This window comes from Denticeps clupeoides, chromosome 2 (assembly GCF_900700375.1).
Source record: "Denticeps clupeoides chromosome 2, fDenClu1.1, whole genome shotgun sequence".
In the NCBI taxonomy this organism is placed as follows: Eukaryota; Metazoa; Chordata; class Actinopteri; order Clupeiformes; family Denticipitidae; genus Denticeps; species Denticeps clupeoides.
Window position 1 is genome coordinate 19548186 of NC_041708.1, and position 26115 is coordinate 19574300.

General features: G+C 44.2%; 2 protein-coding genes across 3 annotated transcripts; both read left to right on the forward strand.

Moving 5' to 3' along the window:
* Positions 1-250: 250 nt before the first annotated feature.
* On the forward strand, positions 251-7727 carry ralaa (v-ral simian leukemia viral oncogene homolog Aa (ras related)). 2 transcript variants are annotated; one of them, XM_028967988.1, is made up of 5 exons: positions 251-467; positions 537-722; positions 3379-3587; positions 3713-3887; positions 6868-7727. In XM_028967988.1, exons 2-5 carry the CDS (start codon positions 609-611, stop codon positions 6988-6990), a joined length of 621 nt encoding a protein of 206 aa, XP_028823821.1. In that variant the 5' UTR covers positions 251-467; positions 537-608; the 3' UTR covers positions 6991-7727. The 2 variants fall into 2 exon arrangements, with proteins under 2 accessions (XP_028823821.1, XP_028823813.1); XM_028967980.1 differs by having other exon boundaries at positions 578-722.
* A 2217-nt stretch (positions 7728-9944) lies between these two features.
* On the forward strand, positions 9945-22029 carry cdk13 (cyclin dependent kinase 13). Its single transcript, XM_028970330.1, has 14 exons — positions 9945-11786; positions 14368-14943; positions 15441-15608; positions 15685-15824; positions 15902-16072; positions 17195-17384; positions 17873-17929; positions 18276-18377; positions 18465-18542; positions 18651-18767; positions 18991-19122; positions 19227-19423; positions 20016-20522; positions 21083-22029. The coding sequence occupies exons 1-14, from the start codon at positions 10735-10737 to the stop codon at positions 21775-21777; spliced, it is 4182 nt and encodes a 1393-aa protein (XP_028826163.1). The 5' UTR covers positions 9945-10734; the 3' UTR covers positions 21778-22029.
* The last annotated feature ends 4086 nt before the right edge of the window (positions 22030-26115 follow it).

Genomic DNA, 26115 nt, shown 5'->3' on the forward strand with positions numbered 1-26115 from the left:
AGAACTGCCTTAATTAATTACAAATAAAATAAAGGGTTATCGTGTTGTCTGTAGATGAAATACAGGCCAAAGGTCTTTTATTAACAACAATTACTCGCTGTTTGGATTGAATGTATAAGTGTTTTATTGGTATTCAAATGCTGAACTACTACAAATGGAACTGACGCTTTTGTATCCTGCGCCTTGCGCCTGTCTCGACCTGACGCTGTTGAACACGTCGATGAGCCAACGCGCATGCGTAAACCCCGCATCCGCGCGTCCTCCATATGCTCAGCTATTTCCTGATCCCCCCCTCAAATAACACCGACAACATGCATGTTTAGCTCGCTGAACGAGCGGAGTTGACAGTAACACGGGAGCCAGTGGCCCTGCGAAGCCTCACGGGTGACGGAGGGGGGGGGGAAGCGAGCGACAGCACCTGGGAAAAGAGAAGCAGCGTCCCGGAACGCGCCCGAGCTAATCATCAGGTAAACAGCAGCGTGGCTATTTTTACCTGACGTGTAAAGGTGTGTAAAACCCCACCTGCACACGCCCAGGTTTATGTTAAGGGCGTGTTGCGTGTGGTGTCGCCCTGCAGAGCCTCGCCGTAGGTCCCGACCGGCGTTGCCATGGCGGCGGCTAAGCCTAAAGGCCAGAACTCCCTGGCTCTGCACAAAGTGATCATGGTGGGCAGTGGAGGAGTGGGGAAGTCCGCCCTCACCCTGCAGTTCATGTATGATGAGGTAAGGCACCCATGGGATGGTTCTTGAGAGCAGAATGGCTTTTTAAGGCCATTTCATATATTTATGGATCTGTACAAGGGTGGTAGTAGCCTAGCGGGCAACACACTCTCCTATGAACCAGAAGACCCAGGTTCAAATCCAACTTACTACCATTGTGTCCCTGAGCAAGACACTTAACCCTAAGTTGCTCCAGGGGGGGACTGTCCCTGTTACTACTGATAGTAAGTCGCTCTGGATAAGGGCATCTGATAAATGTAAATGTACAAGCTGCAACTGTTGTGTTGGGTTGGCTCATAGGCAGTTAGGGATGTTTTAAGGTTGTCCTGACTCAAAGTCATGCACTAGGGCTGCACGATTTGGGGAAAAAGACATATTGCGATATGCGATATGATAAAGGACACTTGCTTGTATATCAATGAAAAGTCACATACTAATAGTGAAATGTTTAATTTCAAAGTGAAACATACAAGCTACTTATAACAACTTGAAATGCCCAGTGCTTTCAAAATACAATATTCTACAAAATTAAATAATCACAAACAACGACAAACCCTGGTAAGGCTAAACAACTGTTTTGATGATATTTGGCCATTATAAAATCCCGTATTATAGTTCTTACGTTTAACCAAAACGTTGTTTGGAGGCTGACTTGAACACAGGGATGCATAGCTTTGCTAGCTTAGCTAAGGTTAAGATTTGTAAACTGAGGTGAATTTCTTTAGGAAACAATTGTTTTGAAAAAGGTTTGAGAAAAGTTAACTAAACAGCTAAGAACAGTCTAAATAGTTAATGCCTACGTTTAGCCAAAATGTTGTTTGGAGGCTGACTTGAACAGAGGAATGCATAGCTTCGCTAGCTTAGCCTAGCTAAGCTAAGGTTAAGACTTATAAAAGCGGGATTTTAGAATGCCCAAATATATTCAAAACAATTGTCCAGCCTTACCTATGAAATGTAATCCCCCGGGATCTGGTTTGGAGCATACAGCGGTTTGTACAGCCCCAAGCAGCACAAGAGTGAGGCATTTTTATGCACTTCTCTCCATAGACATGTATATGAGTCACTCCACAGCACAGCCTATCGCAATATGGCGGTGATGTTGACGTACGATGCAGCTCGTCATGCCGCGTCTACCCATATGTCTCAGAAAGTCATGTGACCAAACACGTCACATCCGACTGAAGTGATACTTCAGTCAGCTCGCAAACTTTGAGAGAATGGATCGGATATGTTGCGATCCAATCCATATACTAATCATTTAAATCGCAGCTTTTTGCATTCATGTAATCGCACAGATTGACATCGCGATTACGGTTGTGATTAGATTAATCGTGCAGCACTATCATGCACATTAACATTTAATAAATCTAAGTTGGATTGTGTGAAAAGATTAAATGTGCACTGTACTGAGAATGGGGATAAAAGCTGTCAGGGCGTGCCTACAGCTTCTAGATCTATGGAATCAGATTTGTGCCAAAATTTTGAAACACGACTTTCCTAATATCAAACCAAAATACGACGTTGAAATGTAAAATAAGAAGTTAGAATTTTGACAACATGCGTGTTTGTTTACATCTTGCTCTTATTCTTTTTTGTTGCTCGTTTTTACAGTTTCGCTTACAGTTTTTACAGTTTTACAGTTTCGCTTCCAGATCTCTTATCACTGCGAGATACATGGGCTTCAAGAACATGCAGAGCAGCAACGGCTTTGAGCAATACTACATATGGATTACATCAGTCAGTTTATTTAATCAATACTTATCGTGCAGTTGATCATGTGCAGAAATCTCATTCCATATATGATCGTAAATGGCTGTTACTGCTGTGCACGCGCATCTCGCAGTGATAGCGTTCAGAGTTGTGATTGGAAGTTTGGCCCTTTCCAGAGTGCCTCATATTTTAGCCTTACTTGGCAAATATGATTGATCAACACACAAAGCATTCATAATCAAGGCAAAAATATGAGACTATGGATGCCACAAGAGGCGGCTCTCTGAAAAGAGCCGAACGTCCCATCACTAGTTCTGGGGAACGGTGCTGTCACTCAAATACCTGCTGGTCAATGAGGCCCCGCCCACAGGAGAAATCGTGCCAAAAGTCCAACCGTATTGTCAGGCAGCATAAACATAAAACAGGGTGGAGCAACTGAAAAGCCAGCAGTGAAACTGTAACAATAAGCAGCATAACTGAGTCTTACAAGCAAAAATGAAAAACGGCAAAAATGTATGCTGTCAAAATTACAGCCTCTTATTTTTCATTTCAATGTAGTGTTTTCGTTTGATATTATGAAAGATTTCTTTCAAAACTTTGGCACAAATCTGATTCCATATAGATCGGGGTGCCTGATTCCAGTGCCAGAGGGGTGCCGTTTTTGGAACTCCCCTGATTTAATGAACCTTGTTCAATTTGCTGAATGAGTTTGTGGATCTGCTGTGCTTGTTTTACTGACTGAACATTAGGTTTCAGGGAATTACCAGCACCAGAGCCTGTTATCAGGCCAAAACTTGATAAAGGGCACCACCAGTACAGTCCAGTGTTTACTGTATGTGATGATCAATAATCTGATTCATCCGTCGACTTGCAAACACTATTTTGTTCTTCTGAAGCCTCTCTCTTATATACACATACATATATACATACGCGTGTGTCTGTGTCTTAGTTTGTGGAGGACTACGAACCCACTAAAGCAGACAGCTACAGGAAGAAAGTGGTTCTGGATGGAGAAGAGGTTCAGATTGACATCCTGGACACGGCCGGTCAGGAGGACTATGCTGCCATTCGGGACAACTACTTCCGCAGTGGAGAGGGATTCCTCTGCGTCTTCTCCATTACAGAGTTGGAGTCCTTTGCTGCAACCGCTGATTTCAGGTGGACCAACAGCGTGTCTTTTATTACCACACAAAATAATTAAGGGTAGTTCAGGTCAAGTCAAACTGAGAACTATAAACCTATAGGCTGTGCATCAGCATAACAAAAAAATTGTTTGTTGAAAGGGAGCAGATCCTTCGAGTCAAGGAGGATGAGAATGTCCCCTTCCTACTGGTGGGTAACAAATCTGACCTGGAGGACCGTCGGCAGGTGAGCGCAGAAGAAGCCAAGTCTCGGGCAGACCAGTGGGGAGTGTGCTACGTGGAGACATCTGCTAAGACCCGTGCCAACGTAGACAAGGTTAGACAAGGAGCAGCATGTGTCATTGCTGATTCCATTTAAGAACTTTTTCTTTTTTTTTTATTGTCTTTCATAGAAATGGGGATTAGTGCTTTGGTCATTCTGCTTTGCAATTCACAGCTCAGACTGTCACGTGAGCCTGTTGAGAGCCAATGGGTTAATCATTTTAATTTTAATGGAAAAATGCCAGTACGCCAAACATTGTTGTTGGTGAATGGTGTTGATGACTTCATTTCTGTGAATGAGCCCTCACTTCTATAGGCCGCTCTCCTCTTCCTCCTCTCCTCATTTAAGCTACACACATCGAAACGTTGCGTCCTGGGGAAATCTCAGTGTCTGACTGGCTCAAAGTGGCTGTAATTCTTTGCCAAGGCTGAATTTCACATAAAGTATTAGGGGATTGGGTGACCACTAAGATCAATATAAAAGCAGAACAAATTTATATCATGGAACCTTTTAAAGAGTTCTGCTAGTGGGATTTTTGACTGAATCACATAATGACTTGCAATACAGAGATGTTTTCCACAAGGAGTTTTATTTACATTTTCATTGATTCGTACAAACAAAATGAATGGCTTTTTTGCAGGTGAGGGCAAACGTTTTAACTCAGGGGCCACATTGAAATTTAATATTTGACAGATGGGTCGGGCCAGCACCCGAGGAATACATCAGAATCAGACATAAAGAAGCCATTACAGTGTGTACATTGTCAGTAACTGATTCACACAATCAGTAATGCAGAAAGTCAAGTACAGATCTCCTTCACTGGTAACACCAGGCATTACAGGAAAAAGTCAAACTAAATCAGTTGCATTTATGGGCGATTCGGTACCAATCTACGCCGGGCTGGATTAAAAAGACCAACAGGTTGGATGTGGCTCGCGGCCCATAGTTTGCCCACCCCTGATCTATTGCCACAAGATGCCAGCAGCAGCATTATAGTGTAGTTGTTTTGACCTTCAGAATAGGGTTGCCTAAGTAAAAGTTTGACCCAGCTGTAACTAATGACGTTACAGCTTGATTGAGTAATTTTTTTAATGTTTTAACCACACATCATTCACTGTTAGTGTCTCCTCCTTGCGTGCCTCCTCAGCACCTGGTTATAGTTTCACCACTCAAGGAGCATGCTTCTTGCATGATTGTAGTTGTCCATGTGGAGAGTAAGCACTCTTCTAGGTTGTTTTGAAGTTAATTAGGCTTGCATATGCAAAATGGGGCAGTGGTGGCCTAGCAGTTAAAGAATCGACCTCGTAATCCAAAGGTTGCCGGTTTGAATCCCAATCTGCCAAGGTGCCACTGAGCAAAGCACCGTCTTCACACACCGCTCCCCGGGCGCCTGTCATGGCTGCCCACTGCTCACTAAGGTTGATGGGTTAAAAGCAGAGGACACATTTTGTTGTGTCACCGTGTGCTGTGCTGTGCATCACAATGACAATCACTTCACTTTAACTTCACATTCAACACACAGCTTCTGGAAAGCGCTTCACTTTTTCCACATCTTTCCATGTTATGTTGGAGTCTTATTCTAAAATGGATTACATTCATTTTTTGCCTCAACATTCTACACCCAATACAGGCCTGATTGGTGGAACGGATTCTTTTTCCAAAATTCTCTGGTTGGATGAAATGTCTGGTGGAAACCAGGGAGCGCTCATCATCTGACCAGTACCATACCCTAAGTTTTTCATATGCAGGAACTGAGAGATTAGTCAGAATAGAGGGAAAGATGAATGCAGCAATGTACAGACACATCTTCGATGATAACCTGCTCCTGATCACTCTGGACCTTGGACTGAGGTTGAAGGTTAATCATCCAACAGGACAACGACCCTAAGCACACAGCCAAGATAAGAAAGGAGTGGCTTCAGGACAACTTTGCAGAGCCCAGACTTTAATCCGATTGAACATATGTGGAGGGTGGCCATGCACCAATGTTCCCCATCCAAGCTGATGGAAACCGAGTGATTTTGAAAGTTTCAAACTTTTCGCCCTTTGTTATTTTGGAATAAAATGTGTAGAATATTGAGGTAAAAGTTGATTGAATCCATTTTGGAATAAGAACATGTGGAAAAGTGAAGTGCTGTAAAAAGTGCTTTCCAGATGCACTGTACTTTCCACATGGTCCTGGTGTGAAGTGTGCCCGTTTGGACACAATGACATCTGTATAATTGGGCGCCAATGAACAGGAAGCTCTGGCTGTGCAGTGGGGGTTGAGAATTTCCAATGGGTGTGGATAAAACAGCTGAACTACGTATTAGGGGTGCTCACACTGCCATATTCATGCAGTACTATTACTAATCCAAATATGAGTTATCATTTTTAAAAAAGGATCGGAGGAGCATGATTATCAGGAGAATGTGTCTGATCTGCACACTTTTAAATTGCTCTCCTATTTAGCCTGCACCAACTTGTCAGTAGCATGTAATTTAAGCCACCATTTCACCCTGCCATCACCATCTACATGATTTATCAAACCAGCTACACAACAATATACCACAAACTCCGATGTATATTGTTATATATACATGACTCCTTTCTGTCAGAACCAACATGAACTTTTCAATCAATTTGAGCTACAGTATTGCTTCAATTAATTAAGACAACATGGGACAACCTCACTCCCCTAAGACTGCCGACCACGACCCCTTTTGCTGGTTTATGGACCACTGCAGACCATGAACATCTCTTAAGAGCTGCATTTTTGGAGAATCTGTAATTAGTCATCACAATTTGGCCCTTGTCAATGTCACTCAAGTCTTTAGACTTACACACTTGCACTTGTTTAGTTGCCATGTTATATTATAACAAGATCACCAATTGTATTCACTTCATCTGTCACGTAATGTTTTTTAATGTTGTAGTGAAGGTTAATGCTGAATGTTCATTATTTTGGTTTAGTATCAAATGCTGTTGCAAATGCCATCAACCCCAGACTAGTTGGGTATATTTTAATTAATTGTCTCATGACATATTTTTGCAGGTATTCTTTGACCTCATGCGTGAAATTCGTGCCAGGAAAATGGAGGACAGCAAGGAGAAGAATGGAAAAAAGAAGAGGAAGAGTTTGGCCAAAAGAATTCGGGAAAGATGCTGCATTTTATAGTCACCGGTGGATTAGTAAACACAGCTGTCTTCTTCCTCAAAGTTCTTGTTTTTCTTTCTTCCATTGCCACCAAATACTGGTCTGTGAGGGCTGAATATTGTTCTCGCTGGTTTAGTACTCTTTTACAAATGAATAGAGTGGATGGTGCTCTAACTGATGAAATTGATGGAATACAGAATATCAGTACAGAAAGAGGTCAAATAGATCAGATGAATCGGAAAAGGGAGTAGTTTTAATACACACTGCCATTGCTTAATCTTTTACATGTAAACACTTTTTGTTAAAACTAACATGAAATGCTATTTAAAAATTCCTACGTGTATGTGCACACGTGGATTTTTCGTGTGTTTGAATGATAAGTGAAGTTTTCTCCCCGTTTCTGATTGCCATATCTTGCTAACACCGGCCATAACTTTTAAACAACCTGGTGCACAGTGCCTGGAAGACGTTCCCAAATTACCTAAACATAGCAACTGTGTGCCGTTTAGATGCCAAATATTCAAATTTTACACTTGGATGCTGTCTATATGCAAACCTGATACAGAAATTGTTCTTCTAAATTCTCAAAATCTTGGCAACTCGTTCATTTTGTCCTCCCTGTCTTGAGGTGCAAGAGGTTATAATTGATAGAATGGTTGCCAAAGCACAGCACAGTAATGCACACACACACACACACACACACACACACACACACACACACACACACACATATATATATATATATATATATATATATTTTTTTTTTTTCTTCAGTAGAGTCGACGTTCCTGCTCTCTGTTATGTGAACTGCAGTGTTGATATGTATTTTCTGCATTGTTGATTGTTTTGGTCACAATCACGATTTCTTTTTGATTGACATAGTGCAGTCATTTTATCAAATGCATTTTGGCACCTAGGTCGAGTAAAGTGGAGAACAATCACACACACTAACAGAAGCCTTTTTAGGTTCCCCTCACTTCCTGATGACTTGACGTCCATTTTAGAATGTCAGCGGGCAGGCGTGTGATAGGAGGCCGATCAAGAGTGAGCGGTCTACTGTGTAGAATCACATACAGCAGAACAGAGTGTAAAGTCAACACAAATGTGTGAAGAAATATCTTACTCTGCCTTAACTTTATAAACACATGCCACTTTGGGGTCAGTATGGCCCAGAAAAGTACTATGGCCATGAAATCCTTGCATGTGTGGCATTTCAGCATCAATATAAAACTCCTTTTTTAAGAAACACTAGTTATTTCTTTATTGGTTGGGAAATGTAAGAAATGTATGTTTTGAATCATTGTGCAGCTGATTTATTACCAATGTATGTTACCTTTTTTTTTGTTCTTGTTCAAACAAGCATCTTCATAAGGCTGTAATTGATTTTGCAATATGCCAGATGCCTCACTGACCAAATATGTAACATCCAGTGGCCCAAATGTTAATGTTTTATAGTGACAGTTAATCTTGTTTTATGCGCTGCACTATAACAGAAAATCTGCTGTGTTTTAATCTGGTAACCTGACTGAAGGAGGAGGTTTATATCAAGCTGAAACCTGAAAATGTGTTATTTATTCAAAGGGCTAACCATTCCAATCCAGGGTGATTGGCCTGGCATAGTAGGTTTTAACCACAGTGTGGAAAAAGTTGATTTTAGTTTTTTTAGCTTTTTTTTTTTTTAGCTTTTTTTTTTGTTTGTTTTGACCTCCATAGATAAAGTACTTCTGGCTTCTGAGAACATGATGCATGTGTGGCTGTGCTGCTTCATATTGTACTGTGAACCCTGACATGGCAAACTATTTGTCAGTGCATTTAAAAAAAAAAAAAAAAACTCTCCCACAGTAGCCTTCAGTGAAAGGAGACCAGAGAGTGATTGTTGATGTGTGCTTTTGTTGTAGAGATTCTGACCTGTGTGTCTAACCATTACCTACTTCCATGGTGCTACTCTGGCTTATTGACACAATGAACGGTGAGCATGTGCGCTAGTAAGTGTGTGTCTTGTGTTTGAGTGAGGCAACATGGTGAAACGTCTGAATAGTTACCCTTTGTCATGGAAATCAATGTCAAATTAGGTACTACAATAGATCATCTTAATTTCCAGTATCATACTAATCTCATTTTCCCTCAAAGGTAAATGGATTTAAAACATGTTATCTGTAATTACTTAGGCTGTTGAAACCATGGCATCATTGCTGAAGTGACATTTGGCCCACTACTTGTTAGAAGAAAAGAAAAACACTTTTAATATAATTTGCATCAAAAAATGTGTAACAGTTTGTATTATTTATTTGGGTGTTTTGCAGCCTAATTGCTCACATCTTTGTTGTGTTGCCAGATGTTGCTTTAATCCCCAATATAATGTCCATATATGTCCATAGCTGAGACTCTTGTTGTATTTTACAGTTGCTGTGCATCAGATACACATTATATATTTTGATGTGACAGTGACTTATGCATATTATGTATCCATTTTGTTCATAGCCTAAATTGTGTACTGTGAGCCATTGGAAAGGCAAATAAAATAATCAGTACCTTTTTTATATCATAGGTTGTGCTTTTTTTCATTTACCGTTCATGGTATTCTATTCGTTTTTCTATTTTGCATGACCTGTATTTGTTGACACAAAGAAAAAAAAAAAAACTACAATAATTATTACAATATAACAGGATTAAGCAGATATTAGATAGCATGCCAGACATATTAATGAAACAATTGCTCTGGCTTTTTTGAATGTGAAATTAACCCAAGACAAAATACGCAATAATCAAAGAACAATAATCTCTCTCCAATAATGTGAATGTAAAAGGGAAAGACGAGCCGGTGATTTGAACGATACTCTGGCGATGTTTAGATGTTCAGACAGGCCTGCAGCAGCAGCACTTCCATCAGCAAGGCCATAGCGAACACGCCCCGACGCCAAGGGTTTCCTTCGGTAGTGACGTAGCTCAGCGCAGCACACCAATGGACGCAACAGCGGAACGAAGGCCTTCGGAGAGAGCGCCCGGGAGGCCTGGCGACCAGTGAGAAGCCACGAAATAACGAGAGAGAAAAAAAATCGAACGAACTCGACGTTTTGTCGCCGGTCGCCGGCACGCGTGTCCGGTGCGCCCTGGTGGCCTGGAACGGTCGCGCCGGGAGTTGTGCGCGCTTTTAAAAGTGCTCCGGCGTGTGGAATCTGCCGGAGTTGAGCGCAAAACTCGTGCGAGCGGGGAGCTGGCCTGCGCGCTACTTCCTCGTTCGAGCAGGCAGGAGGAGTGCGGGGGTAAAAGGCGTCAAGAAGTTTCGGTCCCGCACAGAACACTTTCTTCCCCCCTCGCTTTCTTTTCGCTCTCCCGTCTTCTTCTACTTTGGATGGAATTCCTACCCCGGTGCGCACCGGGAGGCGGATAATCCCGAGAGGAGGACGAGCCGGGCCTGGTCGAGTTATTATGGATTCCCGTTTCCAGACTGCACTAAGTTAGCCTCGCTGGCTAACAGGGCTCCGGGGTGCTCGGTCCCGGCACGTTATAACGATTGATGTCAGCCGGCCATTGAACCGTTCGGACGGGGGCGACGCCGGAGCAAGTGTGTTTTTGTGGACTTTATCCGAAACGCCATGGATTACACGCCGGAGCAACGCGGTGCCGCGGTGTGAGTAGCTAGCCCGCTAGCTGTAGCTTGCAAGCCTTTAATTCGTTTCAAATGTTCCGCTTTGTTTACTGTGGACGGATCTCGGGGAGCAATCGGATCAAAAGCGGAGCCGCGGTGAACGGGAACTAGTATCGATGCCGAATTCGGAGGTGACTCGAGAGGGCCGAGGCAGGAGCCCGTTAGCGCAGAGGAGTCCCAGACAGGACCGGCGGAGTAAAGCCGCTGGCGGCGGCGGTGGTGGCGGCGCGTCTCAGCGGGACCGACGCCGGGAGAAGAGGCGCTCGTCGGCCTCCCGGCGGAAGCGGCGCAAGCATGCCCGGGAGAAGCAGCTGTGGCCCGCGCCGGAGGAGCCCAACAGCGAGCGGAGGAGCGTCTTCGAGCGGGACGGCGAGCTCCGCACGCTGGTGGAGTACGACGACGTGAGCTCGCAGTCCGAGCGCTTCTCGGGGAGCCCGTCGCCCCAGCCCGGGCTTTTTGGTCGGCTCTCCGTGGACCGCCTGAGCGAAGCGGAGCTGGCCAACGACGGCGGCCCCGCGTCGTCGAAGCGGGACTCTCGCAGCGGCTCGGCCGACAGGGGCCGGCGGGACAAGGAGGAGAAGAGGCGGAAGGAGCGGCCGAGCCGCGAGGGGGACTCCTCCAAAGCCCACAACAGAAGCAGCCGCGAGGCCGTGAAGAACAGCGACAGCAACGGCAAGAAGAGCTCCGGCGGCCCTCCCCACGCCGGCCCCGACAAAAGAGAGTCCAAGCGGCCGAAAAGTAAGAGTCGGACCGACAAAGAGACCCCCTCCGCGTACAGGGAGACCCCCCAAGCTTACCGGGACGAGCGTGAGCATCTCAGGGCCTACCGGAGGAGCCCGGGCGCTAAGGCTGACTGGGACGCCTTCGGGTACCAGTCGCCCGGCCATAACTTCAGCCAGCCGCCGTCCCGGAGGAGTCCCAGCTACGCGGGGAAACGCCAGTCGCCCAGCGCGACCTACTACGCCCGAGACGCGGAGAGCTACGGCGCCTACGCGCCCAAGTCGCCGAGCAGCAAGAGGAAGCGGCGGGCGGACGAGTCCCCGGGCAGCCCGTACGCCTGGAGGAGGTCCCCGAGCTACGGGCGACACAGTCCGTACGAGCAGGGCGAGGTCGCGGCCTTCAGCCCGTACGTCCGCCGCCGCTCCAGGAGCCCGAGCCCCGACGTCAGGTAGCCGTTCACCTTCTCCTGCTTTTTATTCCGTCTCCTCGCTTTTCATTTTATTTTACAGCCGGTTGGTGGCGAATCAGCGGACTCTAATGCAACTTTTGTTTTTTTGTTGGTGAGCGCGAGCACACACGCGCGCGTCGTAATACTTTTTTATTTCAGTTCTGTGTGGCGTGGGCACGTTGCGTGACGACGTCGCGCACGCTGCACGCAGTGAGGCTGCTAGGCAGCGTGGCGCTGGTCCGCATGGCTGTATGTGGGGAGCCGCCTGAAACTTTTCCCGAATCAGCAGCACTGTGATCTTTTTGTTCTAGTCGGCGGTGTGTTTTGATCGTGTTACTCAAGGTTTCTGCTGAGCAGGGCGATGATCTGACTACGATGCATGTTGAATCATAACCCCTATATTGTGATATCACTGGTACTGTGTGTACAGCGATTTTTTTTTTTTTTTTTTTTTGTAAGATTACAGTGATAATAATTATTTAAAAAAAAAAAAGTGTGACCCGTCACTTTAATAGTGAATCTGTTCCTGGCTCAACGCATTTTAGGAAAGTTATGTATTATGTTATGAATTAAGTCATTCATTTTATTGAAAGTCTCACAAAATACAACATTGCTGTCCTCAAGGCAATTGAGGCTAGTTTGCATTGTTCACAGATAAGTTGTTTAGCTTGCTTTCCTTTCAGAGCAACACATCGTACACTCAGGTGTTCAATGTCTGATGTGCTCCGGATCTCCGTTTTTTTCCACACACCCACAAATAAGAAGAATGTTGAGTGGGGTCTTGTACTAGTGTTGGGATAGCTAGTAATGAATACAATTCAAACATACATGTAACACGGTATCTCACGGTCAATAAAAACCTGGAAAGGTCGTGCAAATTGAGAAGAGAATTTTCCAGGCCTTAAAGTTTTGGAATACGAAATAAACATAAGAAGTCAACACACAGTTCCTGTAAGACCGTGCGAGAAGCGTCTTTCCACGTTTACAACTACAACGTTTAAAACTAGAGCAGGTCTGTTTTATCTGACTGAGGCCATTTTACTTTTACTGCACAAATTTTGGACCAAGGAACACTGTTGTTTAAGGAAAGCTTTTCAAGCTTGTCATAAGGTTAGTTTAACAATATTTTGTTTTCACATTTGCACAGACGTTTCAGAGAACACATGGTCATAAAAACTTTCCTTCGAGTAGTTGAAAAGTCATGGAAATTCTTTTGTAAAAATGTGTAAGAACCCTGATGTACGGGTCCCCCTCATAGTTCATAGTTATCATACATCACCAATAAAGCCAGTATTTAGTCGTGCGCATAAATTTTAGTCGTGCGCATTTTAATTTTAGAAAATGTTTCAGAAGTCAACTTCAACTAATGTCATCTGTGTAGATCTGGGGTTTGCAAAGTTTAAGTGATAGTGAAGTGATTGTCATTGTGATACACTGCAGCACAGCACACAGTGCACACAGTGAAATGTGGCCTCTGCATTTAACCATCACCCATAGTGAGCAGTGGGCAGCCATGACTGCGCCCGGGGTGCAGTGTGTGGGGACGGTGCGTTGCTCAGTGGCACCATGGCGGATCGGGATTCAAACCAGCAACCTTCTGATTACGGGGCCGCTTCCTTAACCGCTAGGCCACCACTCCCCATCAACACTCAAACAGCCATTTGGACCCGGTTTCCGCAAAAAAGAAGGAACCTGTGAAAGGAAGAAAAGTAGGCTAGTGTGTTGCTGGTGAAATGTTATAAATGCACAGCAGTTTGGCAGGCGTATACAAGCACACGCATTTGTGGCTGGTCAGGGGTGTGTGATCGAGACGTGAGAAATCAAAGAGATGCGAGGCCAAGTTTGGGGGGCAAACCGGGTCAAAATCCAGTGTAACAATCACCATACGGAGGACATTACCGGGGTCCCATGTGCCTCCTAAGAGGCATTTGTGATGCATATTTTAAGTGACGAAAGAATAAACACATTTATTTTAATGTTAAAAGATCTCAATAATCTGCAAAACTGAAACAATGATTGAATATAATATGCTTATAATACAATTATTATTCATTATCCAAAGCTACAGGGAGCCACAATGTACGGTTACCGACCCCTGGTATAGACAATCCAGTTAACAAAGTTTCAGCTTCTGTTTATAACACGTTTACTGTAGCTCAGAAATGTAATTAAGGCTGGTCAATTTGACACAATTATTGATAACTGCTTGTTTTCCCAGTTTATCAGGATTTTTTCCTCTTGATACTGCGTGAGTTTGACACCTCTGTACTGAAACCAGAGATTGTGCTGAATATTGCCAGATTTTCTGTTTTGTCTGTATCAGAATAGCCACACTGGATTAATCAATAAGGTTTAAATTGAGGGTCAGTCACTTTCTTTTGCATTGGGTACCATTGGGCAAAGCTGATTTGCTGTAATTGCGCTGAATTGAATTTCAATCGCAATAGTTTACTTGCTCCTCATGGCAATAGCGAGACACATTGGACTGGTGCTGAGTCTTCTGGTTTTGTGGGTTGTTTGTGCTGTCCATGACATGAAGTAAACTAAATAACCTAAAATAATGTGTCCTGTTCTATCCCAGTCGCCGTTCAGGGAAGTCTCGCAGCCGCAGCCCTTATGGCAGCTCATCCCGGCACTCGAGATCCCGCAGTCGCCACCGCCACTCACGCTCACGCAGCAGACCATCGAGCCTCTCCCCGAGCACGCTCACCTTCAAGAGCAGCCTAGCTGCCGAGCTCAGCAAGCAGAAGAAGGCCAAGGCTGAAGCTGCCGCCCGCGTCAAGAGCTCCAGCAACACCTCCACACCCACCAAGAGCCAATCGGCCGCGCCTCAACCCAGTCCCGTCGCCAACCACGCCACCTCCAAAAAGGTACGGCCTCCGTCACCCCCGCCTGCCCAAGAAAAAGGCCCCAGAACCCCCGTGTCCACTCAGCCCCACTCACCCGCTGACCGGGCCGCCAAGAAGACGTCTGAGACCCCTCATGTGGGCAGTAGAGATGGACGGGGAAAGGACGAGGCCGCCATGAACAAGGACAAGAAGAAAACCCAAACTGGGCAGGTCAAAGAAAGAGAGCGTCCTGCACCTCCGGTCCAGTCGGCGCTGTCCTCCCTGCCGTTACCTCCAGCCCTGCCAGAGCACAGAGATGCGGCCAGCAGGTCAGTGTGGGCAGATGGATTTTAATGCCTGTTAACGAAGCAGTTTTTGTTGTTGGAGATGAGAGAGTATTATTGAGTTGGGGGGGGAATTAAGACTCAAACCTAGCACCCAACCTTTACCTGGATGTCTGGTGCCGGAAATGATTGATTGATCATTAATGGAGGACAATAGATGGAATAGATTCTGTTGCTGTCATCTTGATTATCCTTGTCAACTTGTCCAGATTTCATATCATCTTAAGTATCATGTCTGTGTTTAATATGTGTCCCCTTTCCCAGTGAAAATGTGGCACCGGGATGCACTGCGTTCATTGTACAATACCCAGAGATCCAGATATTTTGTCTGTCGAGGGTAGAACTGTGTGCCTGTGTAACCAGTGGACTGATTGGTGTAAATGAGCTCTACGAATGAGAGGGGAACGTGTTAATGTGCATACAGTCATGTCTCCTGGTAAACAATGCAGTGTGTTTTGATGCCCTTTTCTTCTGTTTCTCAGCTTGAAGGATGACTTGTTGGCACACTCAGGTAAGAAGAAGCCGGAGAGGAAAGCCCGGCATCTCCTCACCGATCTCCCTCTCCCCCCGGAACTCCCAGGGGCCATGCCTGGTTCCCCCCACAGCCCTCCTGATGACAAAAAGCTCCCCACTCTCCGCAGAAGGCCCAAGTAATGCTCTTTAACAGACTCGCGTCTCACTCATTGCTAAAGGTTTGTTAATCTTTAATTTGTACTCTTGTCCCAGAATATGTGGGCCTCGGTATGGAGAGATCAAAGAGACTGAGATAGACTGGGGCAAACGCTGCGTTGACAAGTTTGAAATCATCGGGATCACTGGAGAAGGAACCTACGGACAGGTGTACAAGGCGAAGGACAAAGATACCGGTATGGAAGTGCAATTTTGCTCTGTGATTGCTAAATGGTATCTTTTACTCACCAAATCTTACTATTCGCTTTCGTAGGGGAAATGGTGGCCTTGAAGAAAGTCCGTCTGGACAATGAGAAGGAAGGCTTTCCTATCACAGCCATCAGGGAAATCAAGATCCTTCGTCAGCTGAACCACAAGAGCATCATCAATATGAAAGAGATTGTTACAGACAAGGAGGACGCCCTTGACTTTAAAAACGATAAAGGTAGCTAATAAAAGTAATCAACCTGTTTACATTAAATATGTAGCACTTGAGCAGCACAACCTGGTCAGAGTGGCATTAATTACTAAAGGATTGATAATCAAAATAGAAATCCATAAAATGTTAATAGTTTTTGACATGTAGTGTGTTTTAATGTTTATGAGGAATCATGCCTCTCAGACCTTTTCAGACCCTTTTCAGGACTCATGTCGATTTTTACTATTTAATATGGGGTCAGAGAACTGAATATACAGTAGAAATTCTAATATTTGCCAAATGATTCATTATACTATTTAAAACTAAAAAATGTATAAACATTACAGATACTGATTCACCATATTCGTAGCAGTTGCTGCAATAAGAAGGCATTTAAAAATAAAAACAGGAAGTTTTTGTAACATTCAAATGAGCAGCAATAGTTAGCTGTTGCTAACTATTGCGTTAAAATGTGAGAAGGATCACTAATGGGGGGATACTTTAATGTAAAGCTGAATAAGCACTGTGGGAGCTCAAATAAGGTCCTGTAGCAACACTGTGTAACTGGAAACGGGCATTTATATTTACATTTACTGCATCACATTTACTTTATATTTACATTTACTCTTATCCAGAGCGACTTACAATGTGCTTTCATGTTACAGGCGTTTGGTTATGGAAATACGTGATGTTCTGCATGTTCAGTGTGGAGGATTGTAATGTTTTAATGTGGGAAACATCCCCTGCTTTACAGTCCTTTCTCAGAAACAGTCTTTGCTTATAACTGAAACGTTTCTTGCTCCTCCTCTCATCCTTGGAACTTCACATTGCACACGTCTGCCAGAGAAGCAAGAGCTTCATTAATGATTGGCTATATTCACACGAGCAATAGCCTTCAGAGATCTATGTGGGCAGGGCATGAAATGATGCAGAAGAGGTGTGCCGAGGGTACAGATGAAGTGGTGCACATGATCAAACCGACACAGATAATTGAGAAATATTGGTTCCCAATAAGCCCTTTCCCAATAATAATATTGGTATGGCCGATGATCGGGTGATTTCAAATGATTAAAAATGAATTATTCAGGCGAACCGAGATGCCTTAAACATGTAATATTTGAAATTGCATTCCATATCTCATGTTTGTAGGAGCGTTCTACTTAGTGTTTGAATACATGGACCACGACCTCATGGGTCTCCTAGAGTCTGGCCTGGTCCACTTCAACGAGAGCCACATCAAGTCCTTCATGAGGCAGCTTCTGGAAGGCCTAGACTACTGCCACAAGAAAAACTTTCTGCACAGGGACATCAAATGCTCCAACATCCTGCTCAATAACAAGTAAGTTGTGTGTGCTTGTGAGCAGGGGGAGTGAGTGAACATTTGATCATGAGCAGTGTAGTACAGGCTACAGTTTTCAGTATAAAGTAAAAAAAAAAAATTACCTGCTCTTACCTTGGTCCTGAATGTGGATCATGGCAGTGCAATGTTCACATTTATCATTTCAAATATTGGGTTTCCAGTTTTATTGTGAAATGTATGCTTGGGGAAATGGAGTCAAATTGAATGCCACTAGTTTTATTTTAATAGTTTTCCTAATAGTTTGGTGGAAAGAATTGTGTGTGTAGGAAACACGTGAAAGATCTTTTTTGTATTACTTCTCAGGGTTACAATCTTTTGGTTTGGTCTAATGAAACTGTTAACAGAATATTTATGCCACAGTTCATGAGGGATTTGAGAGGGAAAACTCTTGCATGTTTTGGATGATATTAGTCACCCAAAAGAATAGTTAAATTGTGGCGTGCGTTTAAATGATTTTTGTCTTGCAGGGGTCAGATTAAACTGGCAGATTTTGGTTTAGCTCGGCTCTACAACTCTGAAGAGAGGTAAGCATAAATTCCAGGTGGTCTTCTGTCTTCCTTCAGATGTTACTGTTAGATATTTAGTGAATAGAAGGCTATGTTTGGGTACAATCTGAATTTTAAGCCGTTATCATAATCAACTACGGTTTTATCTGGTGCAATTTCATTAGCCCTTGAATGATTGTTATACTACATTCTAACAGTATATGACACCGAATGGCTAGATGCATTCACAACATTGTGAGATCAGTTGGATCCAAATTCCAATTCGTTCATGTTCAGTCAACATTGTGAGTGAACGTGTGTTGAAGAGGTCATGATTCTGTGCAATTGTCTGCTCGCTGATATGTTTTTTTTTTTTAAACTCTAGTCGACCATACACAAACAAAGTGATCACGCTGTGGTACAGGCCTCCAGAGCTACTGCTTGGGGAAGAGCGATACACGCCCGCCATTGATGTCTGGAGTTGTGGGTAAGCTGGGACTTGTGTAAAATAGGTGAAATGTCTTAGTAAATCCAAATCGGCTATGTAGTTGACTATCTTTTGACTTCTTCACAGTTGCATTCTGGGGGAGTTGTTTACAAAAAAGCCCATTTTTCAAGCAAACCAGGAGCTGGCTCAGCTAGAGCTTATTAGGTGGGACCTGTTAAACAGTGGCAACCCATTTTAAATCCATGAAAAATTAAACGTATTTATTTGAACTTTGTCCCAAAGTACAAGATAACTGCTTTTATTTCTTTACAGTCGTATTTGTGGCAGTCCTTGTCCTGCTGTGTGGCCAGATGTTATCAAGCTGCCATATTTCAACACCATGAAGCCAAAGAAGCAGTACCGACGCCGACTGAGAGAAGAATTTGCTTTGTGAGTTACCTCTAATATCATTCCCATTCTGTCATCTACCAAAAATGTTCAAAAGCAGGGAAAGTCACAGTCATGTCTTTTATTTTTATATATATATATATGTGTGTGTGTGTGTGTGTGTGTGTATATAAAAGTTACTAAAACTCCAGGCTTGTCACATTTGCTAAAGAAAAACTGTAGAAACATACCTTTTTGTTTGTTAACTTGGGCTTCTGTCCTTCAGTATTCCTCCCACAGCTCTGGATCTGTTTGACCATATGCTGGCTCTGGATCCCAGCAAGCGCTGCACAGCAGAACAGGCTCTGGGCAGTGAGTTCCTCAAAGACGTGGACCCAGCCAAGATGCCTCCACCTGAGTATGTCCACTGTCTCGTTCCCACAAGTCCAGGACATGCTCCTTCTTCAATAATCATTCCATGAGCTCTCATTTGTGTCTCTTTCCCCATCTCCCACATCCCAGTCTTCCTCTGTGGCAGGACTGCCATGAGCTCTGGAGTAAGAAAAGGCGGAGGCAGAAGCAGATGCCAGAGGAGCTGAGTGCCCCTAAAGCCCCACGGAAAGAGCTGGGCCTAGATGATAGCAGGAGCAACACCCCACAGGGCTTCCCTCCACCTGGGGTCCACAAAGGCTCAGGCACCACAGCATCTGCTCTCCTGGGTATGGATTCCCTGGTCACTAAATGAGCTTGGCTGAAGATATTTTACTTGTAAACAGTTATTAATACTGTCTGTCTGTCTTTTTTTTTGTTTTTTTTGGTACATTGCTTTAGATCCCTTTTGTGAATCAAGTGTTGGGATCAGTAACATGTACCATATGTAGCATTGTTTGATCTCTTACTAATTAGAATAGCATGTTGCACTGCAGTACGCAAAGTGAACAACAGTGACTACAAATCACCTGTTAATGCAACATGCTAATTTCTGATTCATAATAAATCAGCTTCTGCTTTAAGACTTTTAGTTTTTACTGTATTCTGCTGTATCTGTATCTCTGACTCCCAGAGGTTTGGTGATACAGAGGTCATGAATGCATAAATGTAAAACTTAAATCACATAAGATATACTGCCATACGCTGAGCACAGCCCTCTGTGGATATAGCATGCTTTTGCACTCATAATTCGTTAACAGTACATTTTTCAGACACCATGCCACACATTAAAAACAGAATTTTAAAATCAATCCTGATATGTCATCACAATAAAATACATTTTAAACAGTCTTTTATCTTTTTTTTAATCCCTGTTTTTAGACCCCAAAGGCACCAGCTCTCACCTGACCCAGGAACAGCTGGCTGTGCTGCTTAACATCCTACAGTCCAAGACCGCTCCGGTGGGCACTGCTCAGTTCACCCAGGTGAACCCAGAAACGCTGCAGCAGCTGAGCAAGGCCCTCCCTCCAGAACCTGACCGGCCTCCGGAACCCCCAGCACCTCCCAAGTCCCTTAAACCGCCCCAGCCTCTTCCACCCAGTGGAGGTGCCCCACGCACACCTCCCATGCCCAAACCTCCATCCCCTCCACCGCCCATGCAGCAGGGCAAGGCAGACGGTGAGGCGACGGCAGCAGCCACCCAAACTGCCGTCACCATGCTGCTCGCCCAGCTGATCAAGGCGCAACAGGCTCAGTTGCAGGGAGAGGCAGACCCCGCAGCGCTGGGTGGAGAAGGGGTGGATCCTGGCTGCGGCGCGTCAGCCGGAGCACCCCCTCCGCCGCCCGCAGATGTCAAACAGCCTCCCGAACCGAGTCCTGTGTCACCAGGTCAGCCTTTTCCGCCTCAACATCTTTTTTCAGACACTTGCGGAAAAGATATGGCTGGTGCTTCCTTATGTCAGTCACTTTTTTTTTTTTAATTAGTTTTTATTTTTTTGTGGGTTTTTTTTTTTTTTTTTTTTTCTCCCCCAAGAATCTTACAAGCTCACAAGAAAGCTTAATGGCAAGATATAATCAGTTACATTTCAGATACGTTATTTCTTTTTAACCTAATGACAAATGCATTTGGAAGGGATACGCACTAAACCTTAATCAGTCATAATGATCCTCTTGATTTTCTGTATTAATGAAATGCCATTTGACTGCAGAAAGCAATACTGTAAGCATCTCAAGCACCTGAGACAATTATTAATAAGGAAAATGTATTGTTAATTATGCAGATTATGGTGGCCTGAACGCTTGTTTGACCATTATGCACGTTTCTTAAGAGCAGAAAACCTCTGCTGGCTGTCTAGTTGCCAAGACTACAGTGTAATGTTGACAACACCGAACGAGATTTGTTTATGAATTACTCGCTAATTAAACACCTATTTTCTTCTGTTTTTCAGCATCTGAAGGTGCCGGTGCTTCTTCTGCACGACCCAAGGAGCCACTTCCCATCTTACCTCCAGACCAGAGACCCCCTGAACCCCCTGAGCCTCCCCCTCCCTGCGAGGACTTGGATTACCGGCAGGCCCCAGATACCAAGCCTCCACTCATGCCCCCCGGCACTGTCCCAACTGGAGATGGGCCTCTACGACCCCCCGAGCCTGATTACCCCTTGATTATGGAGGGCGCTGGGTATACAGGTGACTATGCCAGGCCTCCTATGCCACCATTTGCCGCTTCTGGGTTTGGGGACAGCTACCTGGGTCACATGATGGGTGGTGGATTGCCGCCACATGCCCTTAGGGAGGTTTTTGGTGGCAGTACCACAGCACCAGGGGCTTCTTCATCAGGCTCTGCTGGCATCCAGGAGCCCTTTCATGGTGGAGCATCTGGAGCGGGAGGTGGCGGTGGCAGCAGCAGTATAATTTTCAGTGGTGACAAGGACCACCGCTTTGAGTACAATCACAGTCCGTTACCCATGGAGGGCACCCCTCTCCCCTCCAGCCTGCACCTATACAACCATGCCATTGGCCGAAAGGATGGCGCGCCCCCCCCTCCCTTACCACCACCCCATCCTGGAGCTCCTCCCCTTCCCCTTGGTTACGTCCCACACATGAGTACTGCATCACTTCGAGGCCGAGGCCTCCCTTTCTGATGTGGGGGGCCCGGTCCCAGAGGATTCAGTATGTGACTCCCTGTGGTCAGACAGGGAAGGGAAAAGCGAGTGGTGGTCCTTTTCAGAGCCCAGATGAGCCCTAGTGTGGACACCTAATGTGTAATAATTCAAAAGCAATCTGTAAAGGCGTGGTACTCCTATGTACTCTTAACTGCCGAAGTGACGAATGGATGAGGCTTTTCCTGCAAATGCAAAATTCAGATCCCCCCCCCTTTTTTTTTTTTCTTTGTAATCTACTGCTGTCTTTTAAATTAAATTTTACCTTTTACAACTGTGCATTTACCAGTTATGGTAAATGGTTTTTATGATCTGTTCCTAGTGTCTACTTAAAGACAGTAGTATTATAATGTTTTGCACTACTGAGTAAAGTAGGCTGAAACAGTTTAGGTATGAAAGGAATGACGTGCTTTGTCATTGTCACTGATGACCAGTAATGTAGTTACTGTTTTTTTTTTTTTTTTTTTTTGTTTTTTTTTTTAACCCTCCTCTTCCTCCTGAAGACCATGTTTTAAGAACGGTGAGGGAGGGGTGGGTGTAATTGTTCACTGGAGGGGGGCTTTAAAATTGGACTCCAGAAAGACTGGTAGCACTTGGGTGAAAACAACTGTTGTGTTCTTGAAACAATTTCCACCAGCCCTTGTCTATAGCATTGTACAATTGAAAGTAAATAAAAATAAAGAGACGTTTAACCCAGGTTCTAAAGCCAGAAGAGCAAACAATGCCCTTTTTTGTACTAAGATGTTTTTTTTTTTTCATTTTGGCAAATGTTTATTAAAGAAATGCCAACAATGTGTTGCTTTAGTCATTATTATACTTTTATGAATCAATGTGTGGTTGAACAATCTGTTCTACACACAGCTACTGTACAAATGAGCTTTATTAGTTCCCAAGCAAACTTTTCATGTGTGGGAGATGTGCTGAACTTCACTCCTTATTCGCTGCTTTTTTGAATAGTCTGTTCTACCTTAAATACTGCTCAGCAGGCTGCAATACTATTTATTTATACATGCAAATGGCCATATTCATCATAAATGTACACATGAGCAATGTTCCCAGGTCAATTTTACAGTGAAAAATGTTTTGGGCCAGAAAGGTGTTTATATTTTTACACATCCTATTTTACCCATAAGAAGTGAGGTTTCAGTGGGCTTTTAAACTAGTTCATCAGTCCAATGCACAGTTCCCATGTGAAAACAGTATTGGGTCAGACAGGTATCACTTGATATCATTTCTAATAACTGAATTCTGAGTGGGCACAGATATTATCAGCATATACTGATTTAAAACAGATTTCCTGTCTGTAATCCTCAATAATACTATACTAGGGGTACTGCAACCTGCTGGGCAGTATTTGGAATAAGTCAAATAAGGAGCTACTTTGGCGTTTTTTTTTTTTGTTTTGTTTTTTTTAAACTTACTGCTTTTTCACTTCTCGCAAACAGGTAAAGGAACTCTGATGTGATTAGGATGTCAGGGCATCATGCTCATCTGGGGGGGGGGGTTATTTATTTATATTAATTTATAATTATATACAGTACAGGCCAAAAGTTTGGACACACCTTCTCATTCAATGTGTTTTCTTTATTTTCATGACCATTTACATTCTCACCAAAGGCATCAAAACTTTGAACATGTGGAGTTATGTACTTAACAAAAAAAGCTGAAATAACTGAAAACATGTTTAATATTCTTCAAACTAGCCAACCTTTGCTCTGATTACTGCTTTGCACACTCTTGCCATTCTCTCGATGAGCTTCAAGAGGTCGTCACCTGAAATGGTTTTCCAACAGTCTTGAAGGAGTTCCCAGAGGTGTTTAGCATTTGCTGGCCCCTTTACTGTCACTCTGCGGTCCAGCTCATGGAGGAAATTATAAGCAATTATCAAGACGTCCCCAATAAAAACCTGGTTCTGCAGGTGGTGACCACAGACCACTTCTCAGTTCCTAAGCATTCTGGCTGATGTTTTGGTCACTTTTGAATGCTCAAGATTCAAGACTAGATTATTGTCAGTGCAACAGTATACCGTGTATTGAAATAATGTTTCACACAGACACCCCCCCACCCCCACCCCCCATAGTGCAATCATAAAAGAAAAAATATATATGTACATACATACTAAGTTTTAAATACTGTACAGTATCTCTATAAGCGAAAAGTAAAGTAAGTGAAGTGATTGTCACATGTGATACACAGCAACACAGCACACGGTGCACACAGTGAAATTTGTCCTCTGCATTTAACCCATCACCCTGAGTGAGCAGTGGGCAGCCATGACAGGCGCCCGGGGAGCAGTGTTTGGGGACGGTGCTTTGCTCAGTGGCACCTCAGTAACCTTTGTGCCCAGTAACCTTTCTATACAACCTTTCTGCCCAAAACCTTTCTATACAATGAACAGGTCGAAGAGGACATAACTGTACAACATCATGTAGGATGCTTGTAAGTGGATAGATTAGATATTTCAAACAGGACACACAAGACAAACATGTGCAAGATGTGCAGGAATGTGCAAAATGATTTGTATAAGGCTGGAAGTGTATTGTTGTTGAGGGTGGTAAGAGGGCCCCACTTTGGCATTTGCCAGAGAACACCAGGATTGACAAATTAGTCACTAGCGCCCTGTGCTCTTCACAGATGAAAGCAGGTTCACACTGAGCACATGTGACAGACGAGTCTGGAGACACTGTGGAGAAAATTCTGTTGCCTATAAAATCTTCCTGCACGACTGGTTTGTCAGTTGGTCAGTAGTGGTGTGGGGTGGCATTTCTTTTGGGGGGGCCTTCATGTGGTGTATAGAGGTAGCCTGACTGCCATTATGCACTGAGACGAGACCATATGCTGGTGTGGTTGGCCCTGGGTTCCTCCTAATGCAAGACCTCATGTGGCTGGAGTTTGTCAGCAGTTCCTGCAAGATGGAGGTGTTGATGCTATGGACTGACTCGCCCGTTCCCCAGACCTGAATCCTGGATCAGCGTGTAGTGGTTTTCCCACTTTAATTTTGAGTGTGACTCCAATTCCAGACCTCCATGGGTTGATAAATTTAAATTGGTAATTGTTTGTGTGTTTTTGTTTTCAGCACATTTGACTATGTAAAGAGAAAAAGTATTTAATATGAATATTTCATTTAGATCTAGGATATCCTTTGTGTTCCCTTAATTTTTTTTAGCTTTATATATATATACACACACACACAGGTCCTTCTCAAAAAATTGGCATATTGTGATAAAGTTCAGTTATGCACTCAATACTTGGTCGGGAATCCTTTTCCAGAAATGCGCCATGGCATGGAGGCAATCAGCCTGTGGCACTGCTGAGGTGTTATGGAGGCCCCGGATGCTTCAATAGCAGCCTTAAGCTCATCCAGAGTGTTGGGTCTTGCGTCTCTTAACTTTCTCTTCACAATATCCCACAGATTCTCTATGGGGTTCAGGTCAGAAGAGCAGGTGCCAGGTCATGCTGAAAAATGAAATCTTAGTCTCCATAATGCTTTTCAGCAGATGGAAGCATAAAGTGCTCCAAAATCTCCTGATAGCTAGCTGCATTGGCCCTGCCTGTGATAAAACACAGTGGACCAATACCAGCAGCTGACATGGCACCCCAGACCATCACTGACTGTGGGTACTTGACACTGGACTTCAGGCATTTCCCTCTGCCCAGTGTTCCTCCAGACTCTGGCACCTCGATTTCCGAATGACATGCAAAATTTGCTTTCATCCAAAAAAAGTACTTTGGATCACTGAGCAACAGTCCAGTGCTGCTTCTCTGTAGCCCAGGTCAGGCGCTGTTTCTGGTTCAAAAGTGGCTTGACCTGGGGAATGCGGCACCTGTAGCCCATTTCCTGCACACGCCTGTGCACGGTGGCTCTGGATGTTTCTACTCCAGACTCAGTCCACTGCTTCCGCAGGTCCCCCAAGGTCTGGAATCGGTCCTTCTCCACAATCTTCCTCAGGGTCCGGTCACCTCTTCTCGTTGCGCAGCGTTTTCTGCCACACTTTTTCCTTCCCACTGAGGTGCCTTGATTCAGCACTCTGGGAACAGCCTATTCGTTCAGAAATTTCTTTCTGTGTCTTACCTTCTTGCTTGAGGGTGTCAATGATGGCCTTCTGGACAGCAGTCAGGTCGGCAGTCTTACCCATGAATGAGGTTTTGAGTAATGAACCAGGCTGGGAGTTTTTAAAAGCCTCAGGAATCTTTTGCAGGTGTTTAGAGTTAATTAGTTGATTGAGATGATTAGGTTAATAGCTCGTTTAGAGAACCTTTTCATTATATGCACATTTTTTGAGATAGGAACTTTGAGCTGTATGCCAAAACCATCAATAT

Excerpts from the sequence above, each read along its gene's own strand:
- cdk13 (XM_028970330.1), top strand. The coding sequence starts at position 10,735 with ATGCCGAATTCGGAGGTGACTCGAGAGGGCCGAGGCAGGAGCCCGTTA. Across the intron at positions 11,787-14,367 it reads AGCCCGAGCCCCGACGTCAG|TCGCCGTTCAGGGAAGTCTC; the intron begins GTAGCCGTTCAC and ends GTTCTATCCCAG. Across the intron at positions 18,768-18,990 it reads CTGAGAGAAGAATTTGCTTT|TATTCCTCCCACAGCTCTGG; the intron begins GTGAGTTACCTC and ends TCTGTCCTTCAG.
- ralaa (XM_028967988.1), top strand. The coding sequence starts at position 609 with ATGGCGGCGGCTAAGCCTAAAGGCCAGAACTCCCTGGCTCTGCACAAA. Across the intron at positions 723-3,378 it reads TGCAGTTCATGTATGATGAG|TTTGTGGAGGACTACGAACC; the intron begins GTAAGGCACCCA and ends TCTGTGTCTTAG. Across the intron at positions 3,888-6,867 it reads CCCGTGCCAACGTAGACAAG|GTATTCTTTGACCTCATGCG; the intron begins GTTAGACAAGGA and ends ATATTTTTGCAG.